Source organism: Cupressus sempervirens, chromosome 11 (assembly GCF_028749045.1).
Source record: "Cupressus sempervirens isolate cs-2001-9-10 chromosome 11, ASM2874904v1, whole genome shotgun sequence".
In the NCBI taxonomy this organism is placed as follows: domain Eukaryota; kingdom Viridiplantae; phylum Streptophyta; class Pinopsida; order Cupressales; family Cupressaceae; genus Cupressus; species Cupressus sempervirens.
The window spans coordinates 380,383,781-380,408,587 of record NC_143128.1 but is presented as its reverse complement, the minus strand read 5'-3'; the positions used below and the strand labels follow the sequence as shown (position 1 = coordinate 380,408,587).

At 38.3% G+C, this 24,807-nt stretch overlaps 1 protein-coding gene across 1 annotated transcript in view; it reads right to left on the bottom strand.

The window, feature by feature from the left end:
- Nucleotides 1-7,012: 7,012 nt before the first annotated feature.
- ELM1 (fission ELM1-like protein (DUF1022)) overlaps nt 7,013-24,807 on the bottom strand; it is a 164,685-nt gene continuing 146,890 nt past the window's right edge. The window contains exons 6-10 of the mRNA XM_089809621.1: nt 8,176-8,288; nt 7,967-8,030; nt 7,639-7,732; nt 7,435-7,543; nt 7,013-7,330 (exon numbers count right to left, since the gene is read on the bottom strand). Coding sequence (XP_089665747.1) covers nt 7,232-7,330; nt 7,435-7,543; nt 7,639-7,732; nt 7,967-8,030; nt 8,176-8,288 — 479 coding nt within the window. The 3' untranslated portion in view covers nt 7,013-7,231. The remainder of the gene's footprint in view (nt 7,331-7,434; nt 7,544-7,638; nt 7,733-7,966; nt 8,031-8,175; nt 8,289-24,807) is intronic.

Sequence of the window (24,807 nt, the reverse complement as noted above, 5' to 3'; positions counted from 1 at the left end):
AGTGTTGTCATTACATACAAAAGATGCCACAACCATTTCTTCGTTAACCTTCAAGTGGTTTTCAAATGCATGCATCTCATTATTATCATGTTGATACAGTTCATCGTCTTGTAGTGTCATCTTGGATTGTTCCTCTGAATTTCTATCATGGGCATAGGAAATATATGATTCATCACACAAACACCCCAACCTGTTATTACCTCGTGTGCAACCTACCTCATCCACCTGCTTGTCAAAGCTAATCTCCAAATCACCAATGTAGGAACTTGCACCCTATGTCACCTCTTCTACGTGATCACTAGATGGCTACAAATCAATGCGGGTTGACTGCTCTTCTTTTTCAAGGTCCTCTATTAGACAATGTTGGTCTGCTAGAAATTCTTCATACATAGTTTTGCACTGCTCTTTTGCAAGGAGATCCTGAGCTAATTCAAATTACTTCTTTTTTGCCAAATCGCTCTTACTTTGGAGCTTTGGATGGAAATCCATGAAATCACTGAACGCTAAGTCTTTTTGAATCTTTGGAAGGAGATTTTGGTACTCATCATACATATCAAGTACCTCTGTTTTGAAATACCATTTTTGGTTTTCAATTTGCTAAACATTTGACATGATTGATGAAGCATCTTCATTCTTTTCCCAAATATTCTTCAAATTTAAGGAAGTTGCTCTCTTTTCTAGTTTTGCTTCATAGTTTCGCATTTTCACTATATCTGGTTTCTGATAAAAGTTTCACTTGAAAGTCTGTAAAATCCCACGAATTTTCTTTGTATGGTTTATTTTCCTTAGTTTAAATGCAATTGATAGAGAGAACATAATAATCAGTTCATCTTACCATAGAATGTGATTTCCACAGTTGGTAATAACAAATCAGCAAGAATCAATGATTAAAACTCCTCCTTGAGATAGTTACAGAGATATGAAGAATTCATCGTGCACCTATAATGGTTCTAGCAAGGACAAAATCTCCTCCTTCCCTCTTACTAGATGATAAACTCTTTACAACCTATCCTTGGAGTGTTACCACATAAATTGATATGTTGCTACGGACAACAATGTGTTCTGGATTCTTAGGAGAAAGATGCACTGAATTTACTGATGCATCACCTCCTCCTATAACAACACAATTTAGAAGTCACTTTTTCTCATCCTCTGTTATTCCTTTTTATAACAGATTCAATCTTGTCACGAACAACAACATCAAATTTGAATCATATGGTAACAAATCAATTCACATTATCCTTACAATGACTCCATTGCATCAGTTCATACCCAGGTGTTGTTGGTTGCTCCTTCTCACTACTCTTTCACCAGGCTAATTGCTCAAGGAAAGGTTTACCACTCTTCTCATTCCATATCGAAACCCCTTCCTTTTAACATTATTAACAATGGATGGCAATTGATGACCAACCCCTGATGATTCTATGCAAACACCTGAAGATTCACCATCTCTGTCTTTTATTACCAATAGCTGATAACACCTAGTTCACACAGCAAGACAACTCTAGCATATTCACGGCACCCCTATTCGGCTCCTTTGTTTAATATTTAACATTGATTCTACATATTTGTCTCATTGGCCAATTCACAAATCTAGCTAAATGTGAACTCCATCATAAATCCACTCTCAGGAAGACCTAGGCCTTCATCCAACCCTTAGTTAATCAAGAATATCAGAAAACATCAAATTTGTTAGAAGCTTTCGACAAATTTCCTGAGCATGATGCACTTCACGAAGGAAAATTGCATCTTCCGTAATTCTATGGATTCCAAAAGTTAAACCCTCGGCCCCTAAAGCAATTATTAGCTTATCGTAGGCAACCTTAACCCATTTGCTATTAGTTGGGATCCATTTTCTCCAATAGTGTCACAATATATCTGTAATTTCTATCTGAGTTCACCAACATAGCATAATCTGTTAAAATATAGTCTGAATTCGCATTATCCAGACCATTGTTAGCACTCCCATCTAATGAGCCACAATCTGGTAATGTAAAAGGTGAGTGTGAAGTAATTCTTTTGTAACTGTCAGGAACTATTATAGCACCCCAAAAAAAAATGACGAATTGAGATTCTAAGTGGATGTCGTTATAAGCGCAAACAAATTATACAAGTTGTTTACTTGATGGTTCCTACTACCAATCTTCCATTAACATGTATGATGTAATGCATTGTTTTCACGTCCTCCAATCTTGGTCCCAATGTTTGCTTCCAAACATCTCAAGGCGCTGGCAAGAAAACATTACTACTCCACCCAATCTCATGCACCCAAAGACACCTATTACTCCCTTATCCTAACAACAAGATTCGTCTGACCATAGTGAAGACTGAGGATGTAAAGATGGACAATGGTTTTATTCCTTGGTAGAGACCAAACTACCACTCTGACATTAATTGTTTTTCACTGTAATTCCCCTACTCAGGAACTTTGTTCACCATCATGACAGGATTTCAAAAGAGGAAACGATAAACTCTCCCCCGCTTCCTGACTCTTCTTGATTGTCCTGCGGTCTCCTCTAACTTGACACCTTATTCATATGACAAATTCGCAAAAGTAAAGTTATTTTCACTACTGTAGAATGCTGACGTTGGTGTTCAATTGCACTATAATATTCAGACCCTTAATCTGGCTGAGTGAGTTCATGGTTGAATGTCGTAGTTGGTGTTCGGTTTGCACGGACTGTGATCACTTGAGATCCAATTCGTCACCTGAAGCTAGATTGATACTATTCTTGTTGCAACACTACCCCAATTCACATTGTCCTAGTCTAGATGTTACGCACAATAGTCTCGGTGATTGGATATGGGAATACCAATGTGTGATGAGCTTGTGGCACAAGTATGGAAACTCCACTGTGAGTCCTAGGCCTGTGTGTCCACCGTTTGTTAACCTCTTAACCTTGCTATTGGTCATGCGATGTGGATATCAGTTTCCTCTTGCTCCCAATATCATCCTTAGCAAACACCTTTGTATCACTTGACTCCACCTGCAACTCCCACCATCATCCTCCAAGGTCGAGCTGCTTCCTAACCATGTAAAATAGACAACAACCAACCGAACAGAAGTTTCTCCACTATTACTCTATACCGATATGGTGCAATCTAACTGATAATTTATCTTTAGTCGTACCTGCCTGTCTGTCTTGGGTTGGCTCTCCCTCTCTGATTACTCCTACGTTTCCCACGTTGCTTATAGAGAGAAATCCGATCACTAGGCAGTCTTGTTTCCACCCAACATATCACTCTACCAATAACAACGCTGACCTAAAAGTAATCTCCAAGAGTAGTTGGGATTTCATCCAACTTCCCTTACTGTTTCAAGGGGTTTCGTCCTCAAAACTAGCAGTCACATTTAAGCAACCTTTTTCGGATTTGAATAATAACATATATTCATCTTTGATACAATCTCACAAGCTAGCAAGAAAACCAGCTCTAATACCATTGAAATATCCCAAACTGGGTATTTACTCTATTTCTTCTTCAACATACATTCAAAACTTAAAAGACGGGCAGATGTAGTATGAAACACAATAGAAACCAGTAGATTCGCCAATAGCTATTAACCTATTATTTCTCAAGACAAGATTCATGATTCAAGCATATGAAAATGTGTTACGAAATAATAGAATTAAACCAGTAACTCTCATAAAACTCCTTAAAACAACGTTATTGCATTATACAACAGCAATACAATAACTAGCATTCAAAATCCAATCTTAAAAACTGAATTTACAATCACATTGGAACACTTAGAGAAGAACCTGTAAGCGCATATGAGACTCCTAAAATGATGTCTCCATGGACAATGGGCTTGTATCCACTGCCTACTGGCACGAGGGGCTATGTCCTCACACTCGTTGAAAGCTAAAGCTTTCTGAATACTCTCCCAAGAGAGACTCAAATTTGAATAATAAATAAAAACATGACAAAAGAAAGAGTCTCTTCTCCTTTTATTTTCATAGTTGTGACTCTTTGAATTCCCTCCTGGCTTTTCGTCTTATCTCTCCTTGTCATCTTTAGCCCACTTTGAATATTAAATTGACCTTTTATAATAAGAGTCCACAATTTCATAGTCAATTTTAATATCATATAAATATGTCCTTCAATATCTCTAATGTCCCAAAAAGGGGACATTACACACACCAATCATTAAAACATAGAAAGAGTTTAGACAAAACTAGGTCGAGCATAAACAAGATCAAGTTGTCAGCACATACCAAAGTGCATACACATGGCATGATCACATCGCATAATTACATCATACACACTTGCCATGCAAACATACACAACACACAAATATAGATATTGTGTACCTTAAACAGGTCAGGCTGATCAAGCACCTTAAGCTAGTCATGCACCTCAATTTAAATGTGATGTTTGTATAACCTTAACAACAATCCTTTTGGAATCAATGACGAAAACATCCAACAAAAACACGGCATATGTCTTAGTTTTCTTACTCTTAACAATTATCCAACCCTCTTCCATCTTTGAAACTACATCATGCCAAACCAACGAACCCATTGTTGGTGCACCATCATCCTAAGAGAAATTGTCTAAAGAGAACACCATCTCAAAGGCATTGTCACATTTCCTACCTTCGGGTAAAGCATTACCAAGGATGCTATCACAATTAATAGCCTTAGCACTATCAAAGGATGAAGTTGCCAAAGGCCCATTTCCACACACATTTGGGAAATCAACATGAGGGACCTTCAAACCAGCCTCAATAACCACTCCACTAGTAAACAGATCAACTTGAGAAGAAACCGCATTATCCTACTCTCTAACTGAGAGAAGCTCTTTTGTTTTCCAAATTTCTTCTTAGTCATATAATGCCAATTTGAAGCATTTTTCCACCATGAAGCCGACAAAATTTTTCTCTAACCAACAATGTTCACACGCCAGACTAGTTTTAAAACATCTTCTAAACCTCAAGGGATAGTACAAAGTTTAAACTAAATAAATCTTCGAAGATTGGATTAAGATCAAAGAGGACAGCCCTTTTGAAACATTCAAACCGGCCAAAGTACAAGGAAAGGTGGAATGGAAAAAATTAGATGATTCTTTATCCACCATCAAAAAATCTCCAAGAGCATCACCCACTTCCTCTAAAAGAGGATCAACCCATATATAAATTGGGGGATAAGTATAACCCAAATCAAAATCTTATCAAATATCTTGGAAGAAGGATTGAAATCAAAGTGCCAAAGTTATACAATTAGCAGAAATTTGTCCTTCCAAATAAATAAATAAATTACCACACAAACTTTTCTTTCCATTCTCAGCATTCTCAAATTTTCCAATAAAAAAGCCTTGAGCCAGAGGGTAAACATGAACAATACCAAACAGGAGAGGCTATACAAAAACAAAGATCCTAACACGCAGCTCAGGGCAGAAAGGCCAAAATCTCCTGAACCAACAAATCACTCCATGAGTACCTAAAACAGACACATTATGATCAGTTCCTCTTCTGTTTCTACATTCAGCTTCACTGAAATAGCACATGAAACAAGAATGAACCCTCTACTACCATGACGTCACTTCAACACCTGCAAATGACCAAAAGTGAGGGCCCCCAAAATTGCCAACACACTGCAGCCTCTAGAAACCCTAGAAGAATAGGTGGCAACCAATTTAGGGCAAAAGATACCCTGTTGGCAAGAATAGCAACATGTTGCACAGAAGTAGAACCCAGTGAGAACATAGAGGCGTTCATCCAAGAGCAAACACAGGAGAAGAGTGGGAAGGAGCAGAGATGAGGCTCCCCAACCGTATAGGAAGCTCCAAGCTAGACGCTATCAGACCACTCTCAGGCGGCCAGGGACAGACACTGTCGAGGAGCCATTTCTAGTAACAATAGCAGACACATTTAAATTTCTCAACAAGGAAGAGTCATTACCGCTCTCCATTGTATCAACTGTACCATACAAACATTTGTTTGTGAATATAGAATCATAATGTTCATTGTATAGCTTTCCTGATTTTCCAACTTGTAGGAGCATATCTCAATTTTAACAATATGTTTCTAATTGTAGCTAACTCATCCCTATTAGAGCTTTCACACAGGGTCACATGATGTATGTTCATCCACAATTAACTCATAATTTCAGTAGAGTTCAACAAGAAATTATTCAAAACTTGAGTATGATTCAAAACCTGAAGCTTAAATTTCAAAAAACGAAAAAACACTTAATAACCAAGGTTGCATGGGTACTCGTACCCATGTACCCAAGTACCGGGTACACGTATCCCATGTACCGGGTACTCGATGGAGAGCATCATAGCTAAGGACCTTGATTAAGATTCTGATTTTTTTTTTTGGTTTTTTAATTTTTGTATTAGCTTGTTGTTTATCAACCTTAATTCAATACCAAATCAGTTTGGAACTTTGATACTCGTTAACAATAAAATTTATCACTGTTCAAGTCATAAGTTTATCATTTGCAATATGTCATTGTCATATGATTTAGGATCTTTTTGTTCATGTTTAAAGTCTGCCTTCTTTGTTATGCATCTAAGCATTTATCATGTATTATTATTTCGAACATATAGCAAATCTGAAACTGAAAACAATACATTACATTTGCAAACTTTATCACTGTACTTGTTTTGAAAAACTATTGCCATGACTCATAATTTCAGATTTTTTATAAATATAAAAGTACAATTTTTAAATAAGTTTGACATACCCAAGTACCTCCGTCCCCTATTATGAAAAATACTTTAAACATTAAACATTCAGCAATAGCATATGTGACTTATGGCTCATATTTTCAAATTTCTTGTTTTGAATGCTCAATGTCATGACTCATGACATATATTTTGATTTTTATATTTTCTATAAAATATTAATTATATAGAAAAAAATTAGGCCTACACACGTACCCCCGTCACTTATTTTGAAAAAATCCGTACCCATACCCGTTCCCATTCCTGTATCCGTGCAACCTTGTTAATAAGGTATTGCTTCCCATTTAAATTTTTAATATTGCATTATTAGCAACTATAATGCCTCACACAAAGAATCGAATAATTATTAAATTATTATTTACTGAAATGGTACAATGGATCCTTATTTTACATACAATTTTCATGACATGGCTTTCCTAAAAAATGAATGCCTACTAATTGTGCCCACACAAAGAGATGTACCCATTGAAACCCACACCTATGAGAATACTCTGAATAATCAATATAAATAATATATACTTATATAACATCTTTCTGGTCACCTTAAACTCCATCCTTTCTCTGCAAGGGCTTCTTGTACACGACTGGCTGCTTCAGCATTGTCATTCAGAGGAGGATAGCTCCAGCTGTCAGAAATCTGTGCAAGAAATGTACGGGTGATATAAAAAACAATAACTTTTGATAGAAAACAAAGACACGGGTTATACAAGAAATAAGACTTTCTGACATCAAAATACTAACATCCTCTTCCCCAGTGAATATCCTGACAACACCTCTTTCGCGCAGAGTTTTATGAAATGCTGCAAACTTCCATGTACATCGTTCTGCTCCAACAACATAGACTGGTTTCCTATTACAGAAACAGAATATATGCTTTTAGATAAGGTTCCAAGAATTAGAAATAATAAAACGAGAACTCAATAGCCTAGCCATGCTTTGGCTTACCCTGTGCTGCATGCCTCACTTAGCATACTGACTGAATCAGCAGTTACAACAAAGGCATCTCCCCAAGCAAGGTGTCCCAAGTGTGGATTTGGATCTGAAAATTTATTTTAGAATTTAAAAAAACAAAGCAATATCAACAGCATCTAAGCTACAAAAGGATCAATCACAAAATAATCTTATATTCCTGGTGAACAAGAAGATAAGTTTATTCCACCAAACAAGCATAAAAGTCTGTGTGCAACTGTTGAAGCGATTGATTGCTAAAACATTTAAATTGTTAGCAATGCTTCTCTGTTACTCCAAATTACAACTGTAGCAGAAAACATACCTTGGCCATCCCAAATATCTACCTTTGGATGACTAACAAATTCTTTACATATTATATTGTACACCTGTCATTCATATAGAAAATGATATCTGTTCAGATATGCTGTTAAACATTTGCAGCAAAACCTATATGACATTTTTAACAATGTCGACAATATCAACTAGATGGAAGGCAATCAAAATCTCTCAATAACGAAACTAGCATTTTACCCGATATGGTGTTCTTCTAGAGAATGAAATGCGTACACTTCCACATGTCCCAAGCACTTTATACAAACCATTCACTAAGTTTACAGCAAGCTCTGTACCATATTTACAATGTCCTACACTAACCATGTAACAATTAATATATGAGAAATCATTTAACAATTTGTATTAAAAGGCGAGATATAACTAACTATTAATAGTATGAATGTAAACAATAGAAATAAAACAAACAATCCAGAATCATTCACATTAGGTCGTGAACTACGAGTATAATTATTAATACTACTCCAAATACAAGCTTCCAAAACATATGCTGCCTTCTTCATATTCATTGAACCCGCATTCCCTACTTGAATTCTCTTATCAAACCCAGATAATACTATAGTTAAATTGTGTTGCCTTTAAACATAATAGACCACAGATCCATTATGTTAGCCGTGTGACAAAACTATTACAGAAGGGGGGAGGGGGGACGGTCTGAATCGGTAGTAGATGCAAACTTTAGAGCAATTAAACTTAGTATCCATCAAATTGAAACCTAGAAGTAACTAAATCTGAAATAAGAAAGTTTTGGAATCACATAAGAAACATTGCACAAGATTTTATGTGGAAGGGGAAACCCAAGATAGGAAACCCATGGTAAGAAATGCTCCTAGGATCTACTGTCCTAATCAAGCCTCAGGAATAAATTTAATTAAAATGTTTAAGGGCGTTAATCCTATGGAGTCACCAACCCCTATCAGAACACCAACAGTTTCAAATATGAGCACCCACTCTACACTCCTGAAGTTCCAACTTCTCAAAACAAAACTAAATAATCTGAGCACCAACTCAGCATACCTTAACACAAAAGAAATCTCTAAAGTTTTAAATCAACAATCAGTAAATAACCTTTAAAAAAAAAGTAACCTTCAGATGATCAGTTTAATATTACACTGCTCAACATTTAAAATCTGCAAATAGACCTTTATCAATTGAGTACTGTCGGCAATCTTCAGATATCACCACTTTGCTTTATTACAAGTTTCACAGCACTTCCATTGGTCTCTATTCAGCAGGCCCAAATCATCATTCCATCAGAACTGCTTTCAGCATCGATTTCAATGACTTTCATGCACTCGACTCCCTCATTTGCAGAGATTTTATTTTATTTTTGCATAAAGACACCTCTCAACAAATATTACTATAATGTTATATCAATCTTCTTCCTATTGATGCATCCCCTCACAATCTTTCATCGGATTTGTATATTCTTCAATCAGCGATACAACTTCATTGACCCTAACACAGCAGATCTCTGAATCAGACATATATTGTCTTAAACCAGATCACTCCATACTTTTTCAAAACAGTCCACCCACATCAATCAAATGAAGAATGTACGAATAAAATGTATCAGGTGGGTCACTAACTGTTATCCGTTGAGGTATAACCAACCTGTTAGCAAGTAATTTGTCACCGTGCTTTGTTTACCAAATCTGCCCAATGGAAATGACAAATTCTTGTAATACTGGGATAAACCACCATGAACAAGGTGATTCTCCTCCGCTTGAAAAGCAGGCAGCTCCCTTAAATTGAAAATGTATTTTAATTTAACTCCTCTCCAAGAAATAATAGTTGTAACCAGTAATATAATTCATTAATGGCATAAAAACTTTTAATAAATCTTAACATAATGAAGCAATTTGAAATACACACTTGCGGATATGAAAAATACTATGTTCCTTGGGGACGCGTACCCGGCCTAAAACCCGACGTTTCAAGAACGGGGATGGGGGGACGGGTATGGGACATCCCCTAGCCATCCCCAAAAATCCATTTTTTGCCGGGGATGCGAGGGGGACAAAAAGGGGACGGCCAGCCATACCCGGTACGGAAAGCGGACATCTAGCCGTCCCCCGACCGTACCAGGTACGGCCGACCGTCCCCCTTTTTTGTGTGCATGAAACTTTAAAAAATTTACATTAAAAATTTTTTAAAAGCCTCCATCTTGGTTGGCTAGTGGGCCCCATTCCTCCAAAAGCCCTAAAATGTTAATACTCCACACATTTAAGTTGTTTTAACATATGTTTGGTTTTCATTTTATATTGCAGCCGGCTGGAGTTTTCATTTTGCAAGTAGAGGAGGTAATATTTTTGCTTCCAAGCGCTTGACCAAGGGTTTGATCTTCCATTTTGTCCACCAAGTAAGTATAAAACTCTTTATGCTTCCATCTCTCATTTTTAAAATAAATTTGCAGCTTGCAAAGTCTGATTTTTTTAAATTTTTTCATTGTTTCAGCTCATATATCTATTGCATATTTAAACACAATGAGCAGCAGCGGGAGTACGAGTAGTAGTAGTGAAGAAGAAAATGTAGGGGTTGATGTTGCTAGTAGTGACACTAGGCAAAAACCCGATCCTAAAGCTGATTTGTTTAAATGCCCTTCTGCCATTATGAAGAATTTTGCGGAGGGTCCTTTCAATAAGAAAAAACCTCTTCTCCAATATGTCACACCTCAGCCAAAAGATAAAAAGAATTCGGGAGGGACTAGGGTGTGGGATTGTCATGTTTGTCTTGATGATTTTAGGGGCAACTATACAAGAGTGAAGTCACATTTTTTAAGTGTTTCATGCCAAGGAGGCAAAGCTCGTCCTAACTTGACTAATGAACAGAAATTAGAATGCCAAAGATTGCACTTAAAGGCCGAAATGGAGGAGCAAAATTTGATAGTGACATCACCATCTATTCCCTCACAATCATCTAGGCATATGTCATCCGCCATTGGTACTAGTGGCAGCCCTATTGGGTCTAGAGGGAAGAGAAAGATGAGTAGTGGTGAGAAGGGCTCGGTGGAAAGTATGTTTAATGCACAGGCAAAGGAAAAGTGTGAGGCATCCATTGGTAGATTCTTTGTTGCTAATGGTATCCCATATAATGCAACCCGTTCCACTTATTATAAACAAATGATGAAAGATATTTTGAGCATGAATTCCTCATTTGTACCCCCTGGTGAGCATAAGCTACGAACCACTATCCTAGATGAAGAGTACTCAAAGGTTGCTTTGTTATTTGAGGATATGAAATGCACTTGGGTTAGGACGGGCTGCTCTATTGTAATGGATGGGTGGACCGATCTTAGACATCGGCCACTTATCAATATCATTGTCACATCCCCTATTGGCTCTTATTTTTTGAGAGCCATAGATTGCTCAGGAAAGAAGAAGGATGCAAAGTTCCAGTTCAACATTTTGCGAGATGCCATAGAGGAGATTGAGTCATCTAGTGTTGTACAGGTTATCACAGATTCTGCACCTGTGTGCGAATCAGTTGGTCTGATGATAGAGGGTGCTTATAGGCACATATTTTGGACCCTTGTGTTCATTCCTTGAACAATGCATTGAAGGACATAGGGAAGATTGAATGGGTGAAACAGGAAGTGTTAGAAGCTAGAGAAGTGCAAATGTTTATTTGCAACCACTACACTTCACTTGCTCTATTCAGGTCCTTCTCTAAGAAGGAGTTCCTCAAACCAGCCGAGACAAAGTATGTCAATTATAATTATAGTTTACTTTTAGTTTCTTTTAACTTTAAGTTATCTAAAAAAAATATTTATAAGTTTACTTACATGTGATGCTTTTAGTTTTAAATTTTAATCATTAATGTTTAAGTTTAAATTTTTAACTTTTAATTGTTGCTATAGGTATTGCACATATTTCATCTTGATGGAGAGGATGATTGAGGTGTATGAGGCCCTTCAATTGATGGTGGTGAATCCAGAGTGGAGACAATGGCCTCATTCTAAGTCCTCTGAAGGAAAAGCGGTGAGGCAAAGGATCCTCGATGAGAGTTGGTGGTCCACAATGAAGTAAGTTGCTGATTTTTAAATTTACTATTAGTCTTTTGCTTGCTGATTTTCCTACTAATAGTCTTAAAATTCTTGAAATTCTAATTCTGATTTTTATTTTTGTTGGCATCTTGATCTTGTAGATATATTTGCTCTATCATAGCACCCATTGTTGATGTCATTAGATATGTTGATACTAATGCTCCTAGTTTGCGAGAGATCTATGAGACTATTGACAGCATGTTGAGTAAGATGAAGAGAATTGTTGCAGCAAAGGATCTTTCATTGGGCTTTTATGAGGAGCATATTAGGCCTATTGTGATGCGGAGGTGGAACATGATGAATACCTCACTTCATATGGCAGTCTTTTCTCTAAATCCCAAATGGTATGCACAGTTGGATGGAAGGGACCTCCCATGTGATGATCCTAAGGTTTTGGATGGCTTCACAAGAGCAATTGATAAGATGTATTCAGCTCAAGATGCCTCTACTCTTCGTGCACAGTTCCTTGACTTCACCAACCTTCGTGGCCCAAACTTGGGTAAGTCACAAGCAAGATTGGATAGAGTTGTTTTGGCACAGAAAGATCCTATTGGATGGTGGACCTGGCATGGGAGAGATACACCTGAGTTAAAAATACTTACCAATCGCCTCCTTTCACAAGTTGCTAGTTCCTCAATTGCAAAGAAGAATTGGTCCACATATTCATATATCCACTCTATCAAGACGAATGGACTTACCTCTAAAAGAGCGGAGAAGCTAGTGACAGTGCATCATGCTCTTCGACTTGCCGATCGTCAGACTCCAGAGTATAGGCAGAAACCAACTTTGCAATGGGATGTTGAGCCTGAGGATGTGGCCCAGATAGATGAGGATGACACAGCACCAGGATTGGTTAGGGTTCCATTAGATGAGACTACGCTTCCTGTGGAGAATGATAGTGAGGAGGACTCAGATTTTGATGCCATGGCAATAGAGGTAGAATAGGAGCAGCAGTCTGCTTCATTTTTCTATGTTTTGCTTTTTATGTTGAACATGAACATGATTATGATACATTGATAATTTGATACTTATTACTTTATGGCAGCCCTCTACCTTTTGGGCCTATAGCTTTGGGCATATTTTGATTTTGATTTTCAGATTTATCATGCTTATCATTATGACATTAAGATATTGACAATTGTTAATGTTCATTGTTCAATGTTCACTAATATTGATATGCATTTTGACAATTGGGTACTAAAATCGGATATTATTTCCTAGATGGCATTCAAATGTTGTATGTTATGGTTCTATAATGTTTAAATGACATACTTTGTGCTTAGTTTCATATGAATGACATGTATATTTGCAAGTTTCAAAGTATATTTTAAAATTTTCCTATATATATATATAGCCGTCCCTGTTTGCCGTATCCCCCCGGCCCCAAAATCACCAAAAAAATTTGCCTTCACGGAAACCCATCCCGCCATCCTCATACCGGAAACTTGGGGGAACATAGGAAAAATATTTGAATATTCACAACACAAAAGATTGTAAAAATCCTTAAAGATTTTGAAAGGAATAACTTCAAATGTTGATAAAAACAAAGTTTATCAACATTCCCCCAAAGGTGATGCACAGATCACACTCCTTGCCATAGCACAAAAGACTCTACAAAAAAAATTAATTCATGAGGAAGAAATGGTTCTTTCATGCATATATTTCAAATCAGAAAATCATATGGAAAATGGTTACAAAATCTTCTTTCTATGTCGGAGAGAGAGAGAGAGAGAGAGAGAGAGAGTCGAAGCCCTTTTACATTAAAAATTTCCCTTTTTAAAGAATTTTCTCCAAGTGGTTGGGTAACCACCCACAAGCTCTTACCCCACTAGTTTACAACTTTTTCACCCTTTTATCCCTCTTCATGATTAATTCTTTTTCAGAGAATTAATTTCACCCTAGACAAAAACTAAGTGACTTTGTCTTCACGGGAAACTACATTTCTTTTATAAACTGTTTAAATTAATCCTTGAAAAGAATTAACTTATTTGATATGTAAGATAACAAATTAATCCTTTTTCACAAAAGATAATATTTAATTCTTTTAGAAGAATTAAATATGAAACTCTAATGTAAATTAATTTGTAGTTTCAACCTCTGATTTTATCTAGGAATATAAATATAATGACATTGTTAAGGTAGTTAGGTTTGCAAAAATATAGCATATACTAACATTGGCTTTGTCTGGGGGCTCAATTCTGTGCCAGAATGCAGAGAACTCCAGAATTTCTGGCTGCAATCCAGTGCGTTGTCCATTGGGCCACAGAGTCACCATTTAATGCGTCTTCAAATTATTTCCATCAAATGTGGCAAGAAATTTTGAGTGTTCTTCTAGAATCAGTTTGTGACCTTGTTGTGAATTCTGCATTGTTTATAACTGATCCCTGTCAACATCAACATATTCTGACAGTGCATCATTTTTCACAAATTCACCAAAACGTGAAGCAGCATTCTCAGCTGCTTCACCTTTCTATATTGATGCAAGGGTTTCCTGCAACCTTTTCTTTAAGTGTTGACATCTCTACAACAAACGCAGTGAGTAGTTGGAACCCACCTTTATTCCGGCAGCACAACGAATAGCTTGGGGAGCATACCAAGGTTGATGTTTCCAATCTATCGGCAATTGCGACAATTCTGGAATACACTGAGCGTATTCAACTGCTGGATCAAATTTGTAGCCTCAAACTGTGGATTATCAAAACAATATCATAACCATTTGGTAAACATCCAGAAATATGCCTTGCCACCCGAGAGCATCACATTCCATATTTGCATCCAACAATGTGTCCCACAAATACTTCATACCCCATGCTGTCCCAATCCTTGGAAGCTTGTTCACATTATTTAAAGTTTAAACACAAGCCTTGGAAAGGAAAAGTAAGAATCTGGACTCCTTGTGTCAATATGATGCACATATAAACTTTGTGTTATCAATGATTAAGATGCCTTTATAGCTTCGCAGGTTGCAAAACTTCAATCTATACACCAACTGTTCCAGTGCATCTGAAAGCTCCATTCTTTAATTGTGAAGCTGATATCCCCTTATCTTGTATAGACATGTCCATTTTTTCACTATTTTCTTCTTTCCAACTCAAGATATTCCCTTGAGCGAAAAGTTGGAGCGCCCACGGTTGAACCTTGTATCCCTTGACTTCGCATCATTACACCAATCAGGAGTCGTGGAATTGATGATTTAAGTAATCAATGAGTTCCTAAGAAGTAATGTGTCCCAGTGGGTCATAGCACTACTTATCAGCCATGATCATTTTTTTGTATTTTTCGAAACTTGATGTGCACTCAAGCAGCCTGCCTGCAATGCCTGCAATTTGTTCCAGCATCTCCTGCAACATCAAATATTCATAACAGAGTAAGGAGGGAACAAAGATAATGATGACACCACCCAGTTTGCCATCACAATGCCATCCTCTACGCCCAATAATATGTCATTGACAACTCTATTTTCACATGCAACAGGCTGATTTAGAATAGGCCCAATAAACTATGCATGCATCCTCCATGCTCTCGCGCACACAAATGGAGGTTTGTATCTGACCTTTCCTGCCCGTGTTGGGCGATCTTCAGAAGTTGCAATGATTACAACTGGATATTTATAAGTTGAGGGAAACATAACCAATGAGATTAGTGAACTGAAGAATCTTCAAAAGCCATCAACTATCCATAACAGACCTTCTAAACACAATTCCTATCACAATTTGAAACATCCCAAATTGGATATTTACTCGATTTTTTTTTCAAAATATATTCAGAACTAAACATATGCAGAAGTATTGAGCAACACAATAGAAACCAGCAGAAACTCCAACAGATATTAAGTCGTTCTTTCTCAAAATGATATAGCAAGATTCAAGCATATAAAAATGCATTACAAACCACAACATAAAACCAAAAAACTTTCATAAAACTCCTTAAAACAACGTTATTGCATTATACAACAGCAATACAATAACTAGTACTCCAAATCCAATCTTAAACACAGAATTTATAGTTAGATTGGAACACTCAGAGAAGAACCTATAAGAACATACAAGACACCTGAAATGACGTCTCCACGGACAATGGGTTTGCGTCCACTATTTGACGGCGTGAGGGGCTACATCCCCACACTGGCTGAAACTTGAAGCTTTCCGATTACTCTCCCAAGAGAGAAACTGAAATCTAAATAATAAATCAAGCATGCCAAATGAATGAGTCTCATCTCCTTTTATCTTCACAGCTATGACTCTTCAACTCGCTTCCTAGCCTTTCGTCTTATCTCTCTTTGTCCTTTTTAGCCCACTTTATAATATTAAAGTGACCTTTTATAATTTGAGTCCACGCTCTCCAAGTCAAATTTAATACTATACAAATATGTCTTTTACTTTCTAATGTCCCAAAAAGGGGACACTACAATTCTCCCCTCCTTGAAATTTCTTGTCCTCAAGCAATCAGTACCAGGATCCCATATGAATCTGCAAGTGCTCTACAAACCAAACTAAAAACAAATCCGGTCATACTACGAAGCAAGGTGCCACTTTGCAATCCATCCGTTAACCGGATTCCTGGATCCCATATAACTCTATGAAAAAACGATACACCTATAAATTGTACAACTTTGATCATCACTGCATCTAGCCTCAAACTGAATAGAACTACAACCAAGTCCTCAACAAGCCATAGGTACATACGATCAACACCTGGGTCCCAAACCCTTTTTCATAACCAACCGATATGATAAGGTAGAAATGTATCAATGAACTAAGCATAACCCAATAGATGGTGACAACTCGACCTAAATAGATGATGTAAGAAGCAAGCCATTCAAAACCGAAAACAACACGATGGGCGCATCAATTACCATAATGTTGTCAGCAATCTAGAGAACCTCTGAGTATATAGGTACTATGACTAAGAATGACGCTGAAAATTTGTTCCTTGTGATTGAAACATAACTCTCATCAATACTAACACCAAAATCTATCCAATGGCTGATGTATGTTATCCAACCAACTCTTGTATGGTGTGAAATCGGGAACCCTATTTGGACTGATCCAATGACGAACAATCATAGTCAATTCACCACTCTCATCCTGTGACTAAGATTTGCTGCTAGTAGTTGTACCATGGTCCAATATTCTGAAATCAAGATCATCCTCTTCATGGTAATCAAAGGAGTGTTTACAGTATGGGGTAAACGTTTTATTAATGCATACAGACAATGGACAAGAACATGTAACATAGCTGTACAACTTTTATTATTTGCATATATGTCAAAGAGATTACAAAGTGCTTCAGTGATGATTACAACAATAATCCAAAGTTATACATATACCATTCCGAAGACCCTTCCCGAAGGGGCCCATCGACTACATAACAAGAACCTTCTCGGAGGAGCCCATTAGCTACATAACAAGAACCTTCCCGAAAGGGCCTGTCGGCTACATAACAATTACCGACGACATCAACCCGTCGGCTACTTACAGACGACATCATCCCCCCCAAAAGAAAAAGTCATCTCCGGACGACAATTACAAAATATCCAAGATAGATTAACAAAACGGAATACATTAACTGACTAACTACAACAAGATAGATCTGTCTCTGTCACACCACTTTCATATTCCTCTCTTGCTTCTTCCACCAAATCCAACCGCTGTCGAATCTCTTTCAACAATTCCTCAGTGCTTCGGTGTCCATCAGCAATCTGCTGAAACCTTCGTCTACGTTCGGTCTATTGTGCCAAAATTAAATTTCCCTGTGCGATGCATATTTCATCTTTTTCCTTTAGCTTATTCTTATTTTTGTTCAGCTGATTCGACATTAGTCTTCATTCCTTTGTCTTCATTCTAGGTCCATGGGGCAATGGCACCAAATGTTTACCGTATGGAGTAAAGAGTTTAACGCATCCAGACAATAGACAAGAACTGCAGTACTCCTTTTATTATTCGCATATATGCAGAAGAGATTACATAATGCTTACAATTATCTCAGATGGTGTATATATATTTCTTGATGAACCTTCCCAAAGAGGTCCGTCGGCTACATAACAATTACCGAAGGGCCCGTCAACCACATAACAAAAACCTTTCGAAAGGGGCCCGTCAGATGTTTTATAATTTTACCGACAAGGAGCTCCCTCGTTTATCACAAAAAGGGGATTATCAGAAGTCCAATCAGCAACAACTTCAAACAAAGGGTTGTCTACAAGCTGAATGTGATTTGAAGTTTTGATACTTGATCATATGGGGCAGCTATCCAAGTCATACGTCTGTTGAATGCTATCAAGTTCATAAATGACTTCTTGGAAAAACTGTTGCCTCACTTTACCCTCATGTTTCCGAGAGTGATTCATGACCTTGATCTGATTTTTTGCTTCTTGAAGAGAAAATTGAGTTCCATCCAATGCTTCACGAGCATACTTAAGCTCCCTATTGAGCTCCTTAATCTCATTTTTTTCTCTATTTGACTGATTAGCATATATTTCAGCGACCTTAAGAATATAATCCCTGTCGGACAGCAAATATAAATAATCTGATTTCATAATTTCGAGAGTTGTTTTGACAACCTGCAAATCAGCAATGGGCCAATCTCCTTCCACTTCCCTTTGAGCCTTCCTATAGAGATCCTCAACCAACTTGTGAGTGCCGTCATAGCGTACAAAAGACGCTACAACCAAGTCTTCACTAACCTTCAACTGGTTCTTTAAAGTATGCATTTCGTTATTGTCCTGTTGAAGCGATTCATCGTCTTGTAGTGTCATCTTATGTTGTTCCTCTAAATTCATGTCATAGGTATCAGAAATATATGGTTCATCATACAAAGATTCCAACCTGCTATTACCTCATGTGCAACCGACATCATCCACCTTGTCAAAGCTAACCTCCAAATCACCAACGTATAAACTTGCTCCCTATGTACCATCTTCTACGTGATCGCCCAAAGGCTCCAAATCCATGGTAGTTGATTGTTCTTCTATTTCAAGACCCTCTATTCGATGATTTTGGTCTATCGGAAATTCTTCATACACACCTTTGCGCTAGTCTTTTGCAAGGAGATCCTGAACCAAATCCTAATACTTTGTTTTTGCCATATCAGTCTTATTTTGCTGCTCTAGATGAAAATCCATGTAATCACTAAATGATAAATCATTCTGAATTCGGGTAGGAAGTTCTTTATGCTCTCTATAAATGTTGAGTATTTCTGCTCTTATATCGGATTCAAAATTTTGGGCTAACTGCTCTTGTGGCTTCATAGTATTTTTCATGATTTAATCCTAGCCCTTTATTTTTCCCCTAGGTAAACTACCTACTTGTGCAAGTGAATGTTCAAAAGTGCTCACTTGTGACACCAAATGTAATCACTTAAATTATTCGCTGCTTAGGAGATCTTTATTTCCTACACAAGAACCTTTCCAAGATCTCTGGTTTGCAAATCAGATTTTAACATTGTTGGTGTTGGATTTAAATCCAAATCAATATCACTGCTGCTCAATCCAATTCTCGTTATTATTGGTGGGTGCCAATGTAGAAATCTGACTGTGTTGTAAGTGCCTGCCCAACATCCACTTCAAGACACCTAGTCACTATGTCATTTGCCACTATAGAGTCTTCTCAGCCCGACTACAACCAAACTCCTCTTCACAATCTCCAAATTTCATGCGGTTACAGCTATACTAGTTGTACGTGTCTTGAGGAACAGTGAGGTTATCTTCTTCAATGTCATGCGCTATTCCATGAGTTACTGTCAAGATGCCTAGACATTTGGTAATTCCCTCAGTTGTTGCATACTGTTCCTACTATCAACCTTACCCTGTCACTACTGAAATGAAGATATTCACCTGCAGTATCTACTATAGGGAGAGTCTGAGCTGCCATCCAACTACTCCCATCTGCCACATATTCTGCTACTGTGATTCAACACTAGGGAAATGCTAACATAGCATTACTGAATAATGGATAAGTCATTGAAATACAAAATGTATTCCTCCAACATTTAGATGATCATGTGACACTAACAACATAACAAAACATTGCAATTGGTTACCATCAGATAGACATCAACTCCTCTTTTTTTTAAATGATGAATCAACCTTCTTTATATATACATCAGTTAGCTTCTACATATCGTCAGAAAAATTCTTTACGTTATCTTTAGAAATCTTTTTCTCCTTTTCTTGTTTCTCATAACTTTTGATTGCATCTCTTCTTATGTTCCTATGTTAATGTCCCACAATCTCCATGTCTTGTCAAAGCTAGTGGTGCCCAAATACAACCCGGATGGATGGAAGGCCACACGAGCAAGACGGTCTAAATGGCCTTCATATGTTTTCAGAATATCTCCTTCAGAATTCCAAAGTATTGCAGTATGATCAGCTGAGGATGTTGCTAAATGATTGTTTGTGGGAGAAAAGGCAACATTTGTTACCCATTCAGTGTGCCCCTTTCAAGCTCCAACCTTTTTATTTCCAGCACTCTCCATAATTTTGTGACTCCACTCCAAGCACTGTAAGCGTTGTTACTTCGAAACGCAATGTTCATTTTGCTTAACACCCAAGGACTCTCCGAAAGCAATTCGCAAGTTCACGGCAAGAGGCAATAATGAGATTATTTGATATTTCAATCTCGGCAACTGGCAGACATATGTCAAATTCACGACTTTGTCATACAGGTTAATGAAAGCGGTTGCAATTCAGGCCAACAAAAACCTTATAATTAAAGTTCGGTCAGAGAGGCCGAAAGAGATTGTCTAACAACATTGTAGAATATGTTAACTTTCCAGTTTTGTCATCATTCCATTTTTCAGGAGGCATGCAGAATCATTACAGGAAACTACCAAATGCAAACAGGACACTTGTATGGGCTCCTCCTTCAGTTACGCACTTGATTGTCACATGTACTCACAACTATCGTTACACTTTTGATAGGAAACATGAGTCAAGAACAAGGAGTTACGTATTGCCTCTCCCCAAGATACACTGAGAGATATTAAGTGGAAATTTGAAGCCCCCGCACTCTTTCACCGCAAACGAATTGACCACTTCTTTGCATGCAAATCTCAGAGAGAAAGCAAAGGATATTTATCTGCTTCTTTTACCGGCACTCTCCTTAGAGAAAAATGGGCAGTAGACTCAAAACGAGTTATCAATTAATTTTTCCACATAGTATGCCTATGTTGGGAGTCAACATTTAAAATGTTTACTTCCAGATATCTCTGTGACTTCCAAGTTCAAAAAACATTTATCTCCCCTCCTGCTACTTCCACTTGATTGAATAATTTCCAACTTCAAAAATCAGCAAGAATACTCTCTAATCTTGTTCCGGCAACCTTATGTAACTATTATTCTTGTTATCTATGAGGATTTCGATGAGTACAAAACAATACTAAAGCCATGCCTAGAGTTGATTGTTCGAAAGGATGTTCCGAAGTGATTTATCGTGTTTGTCTCAAAGGCATATGTAAGCAACGACCACATAAACAAACTGATGAAGAGGATATACACTAAACTCTAATGATGGCAAACTAACACCCGCAACTGCCTGTGAGTCATGTGACCATAAGCCCGAACTTCTTCCTAACGATTATGTCATTGTTTTACCAAGTATCTCATGCGGTATCTTCAGCTCCAGAAACACGTCTATCCACTTCCTGTGGTACGACTATTGTAGGATTATAAATGCTTACTCCCTATACAAAATTTATCTCTCCTCAATATACTGCAAAACGTGAGTCCAACAAGATCTATCGGATCATACCTGATGTCTCAAACTTCACCATTCTACACCTCACGTGATTCTAGGTCCTGCAACTCTTTCTAATTACTGAGCAGTCACTTCCTTCACTATGTCTCACAGCTAGCATAAGACCCTGCCTTGAAGCAAATATACTATCCACTATGTACTGACACGGCAATAGATAAGACCTCCCTCGACTCCTTTGTGTTTTCAAACTGTGAATCGATTAATCCTTTGTATCCAACGTATGGTGGAAACGTGATGTGTGTACATCTTGGCTTGTAGGTACATCAATTCAACACGATACATTTGATATTTGTTTTCTACGAGCTATGAAAGCTTGCCCTTATTCATATATATCTAAAGTTTAACACATGCTCTCTCCTATTTATTTCCTCTTGTATCATGGCTTGAGCTTCTATTCTCCCTCTAACTCGCTTGAGTTTTTTGTGCTTAAATATCCCCGTCTGCCATCTCTTGTTGTGATTGTTTATGAACCTCCCAAGCAACACAAGAATTTGTTCTGAAAGCTTTTCTGAAATTTACCTCTACTAAAACTCTGTTATGCAATTACTTTATTCAGCCAATTTGACCCTTTCGCATGGCAGGATACAAGGCTTTGTTATAACTTCACAGGTTGGCAGTGTCGTCAATAAATATGGTATCAGGATGTATGTCATCAGTATCGGCCGAAACGGTGTGTATCGGGATGTATGTCGTCGGTATCAAGAAGGTTCTACGTTGGTATCAGGAAGGTTCTTATTATGTAGCTGACATGTTGTATGTGGCCGACGGACACCTTCGAGAAGGTTCCTTGAGATGTATATATACCCCCCTCCAGGATCATTGTAATCATCTTATCATCAAAATCATTATGTATTGTATTGGCATATGCGAATAATAAAAGGAGTTCTGTTCTTCTTCTTGATTGTTTGTGTGCATTAATTTATTTACCCAGTACGATAAACATTTGGCGCCGTTGCCCGATGGACTTGGTACGAAGGCAGACGGACGAAGACTGATGCCGAATCAGCTGAACAAGAATAAGAATAAGCTAAAGGAAAAAGACGAAACATCCATCGTGCAAGAAAATTTAATTTCGGTACAACAGGCCGACCATAGACGGAGGCTTCAGCAAATTACCGATGACACCGTAGCGCTGAAGAATTGTTGGAGGAGACTTGATAGTGGCTGGACTTGGTGGAAGAAGCAAGGGAGGAGTTTCTGAACCTACATACGCCGAGGGAAGAGAATCCAGATGGAAGGCGATTGACCCGTATAGCTCGGAGTGCCAAGGGAGCACGAGCGTGGAGTGAACATTATTTGAGATATACCTCCAGAACGAACAGCTTCAGTTGACGAAAACCCTTCTTCACCAAATAGCACGACTATCGGAAACAGCAGCGCAAGTGTGTAGAACAGCGCGGGTGTGCAGAACAGCGAGGGTGTGCAGAACAGCGCGGGTGTACAGAACAGCATGGTAGTCCAAAACAGCGCGGGAGTGCAAAACAACACAGGTACACAACAAACCCCTCAACTTCGAATAGTAATGGCAGGACCAAAGGGAAAGTTGCCGAAATCTGATGGTGATGGAGCAGCCGATCCAATTTGACATTGTAAAACATGCAAAATGATTTGGAGGGCGAATGGCATAACGGATACAAACGAATGGGTCCGACAGTTTCCGGCCACCCTATGGGGTGTTGCAATTGATTAGTTCGCCGATACAAATCCCCAGAAATTAACCACTTGGGACAACCTCAAGGAGTTTACTGCCAAATTTCAATTGTTGTGCGATGACAACGAAATTGTAGCAAAGATATACAATACAAAACAGGGGAAGAATGAAACAGTTCGAGTCTACGCCAGGAAGCTGAAGGACTTGATCAATAAAATGGAGAATAAGTCGGCTGATGGCCTACAGAAAAGATGGTTCATTGAAGGCCTTCACCCGAAGCTGCGAAAGAAGATGAAGATCGTGCTGCCATCGTCATACACTGAAGTGTACAATCGAGCAATGAACCTAGAAAGTGAATGGAAGACGAAAAAGAAGAAGAGTAGCTTGTCAAATTCAGATGACGACACATCTTCAGCAGAGGAAAGTAGTGATGATGAAAAGGGCAGCAACAAGGTTAGCGCCCTCCAAAAGGACATGATTTGGATGATGAAAGAGTTCAAAAACATGCAAAAGGAGACCAAAGGAAATGAGCTATGGTGCACCGAGTGCAAAAAAGAAGGCCATACGAAGGGATCCTGCCCGAAAGACCAATTTTGTGAGATTTGTCAGATCATGGAACATTCGACAAAGGAATGTCCTTTCAACCTGAAAACAAGAGCACTACAGCAAGTGTTCCTGACACAGGAGGCGTCCGCATCAAGAGGGAGCACGAACTCCAGTACAGAGGGTGCCACGTCGGGAGGATATAGAAATAATCGGTGCGGTCAAAACAACAACGGCAACAATAATAATGGCGGGAGGAGTCGAATTTAGTATGATGCGAACGGTCAACCGATAGTTCAATGCTGCGCACGCAATTTGTGGGGCCACTGCGCTCGAGACTGTACAGTGGTGAACACACCAAAATTGTTATGCAGATGTTGCAGACCTAGCGATCATGAAGATGCTAAGTGCCCGAAGTTGGGAGTAAATTTGATCACCGTCGAGATGGACAAAGAGGAGGTTCTAGCCATCACACAGAAGCAAGGAAAACTATACCCCGACCTAACGAAAGAAAAGAAGACTGGAGGAAGCGCGAGCAGAGATCTAGAAAGCAAAGCAATCAGAAAAAGCACACCTGAAGGACACTACTGGTACCTCCGCACGGAACTGCGCAGAACAGAACATTGTATGGCAAATATTACAAACCGAGGTACCCGTCAGGATAAATGATTTGTTGCTCACTATGCCTCAACTCCGTACGACACTCACAAATATAGCTACAACTGTTAAACTACTAGTAGAGCAAGGGAGAAAGAAGGTCGCGCAAGTGCAAAAGATCTAATGCTGTTAGCCCTCTCATCCGGACGCCATCCGGCAGT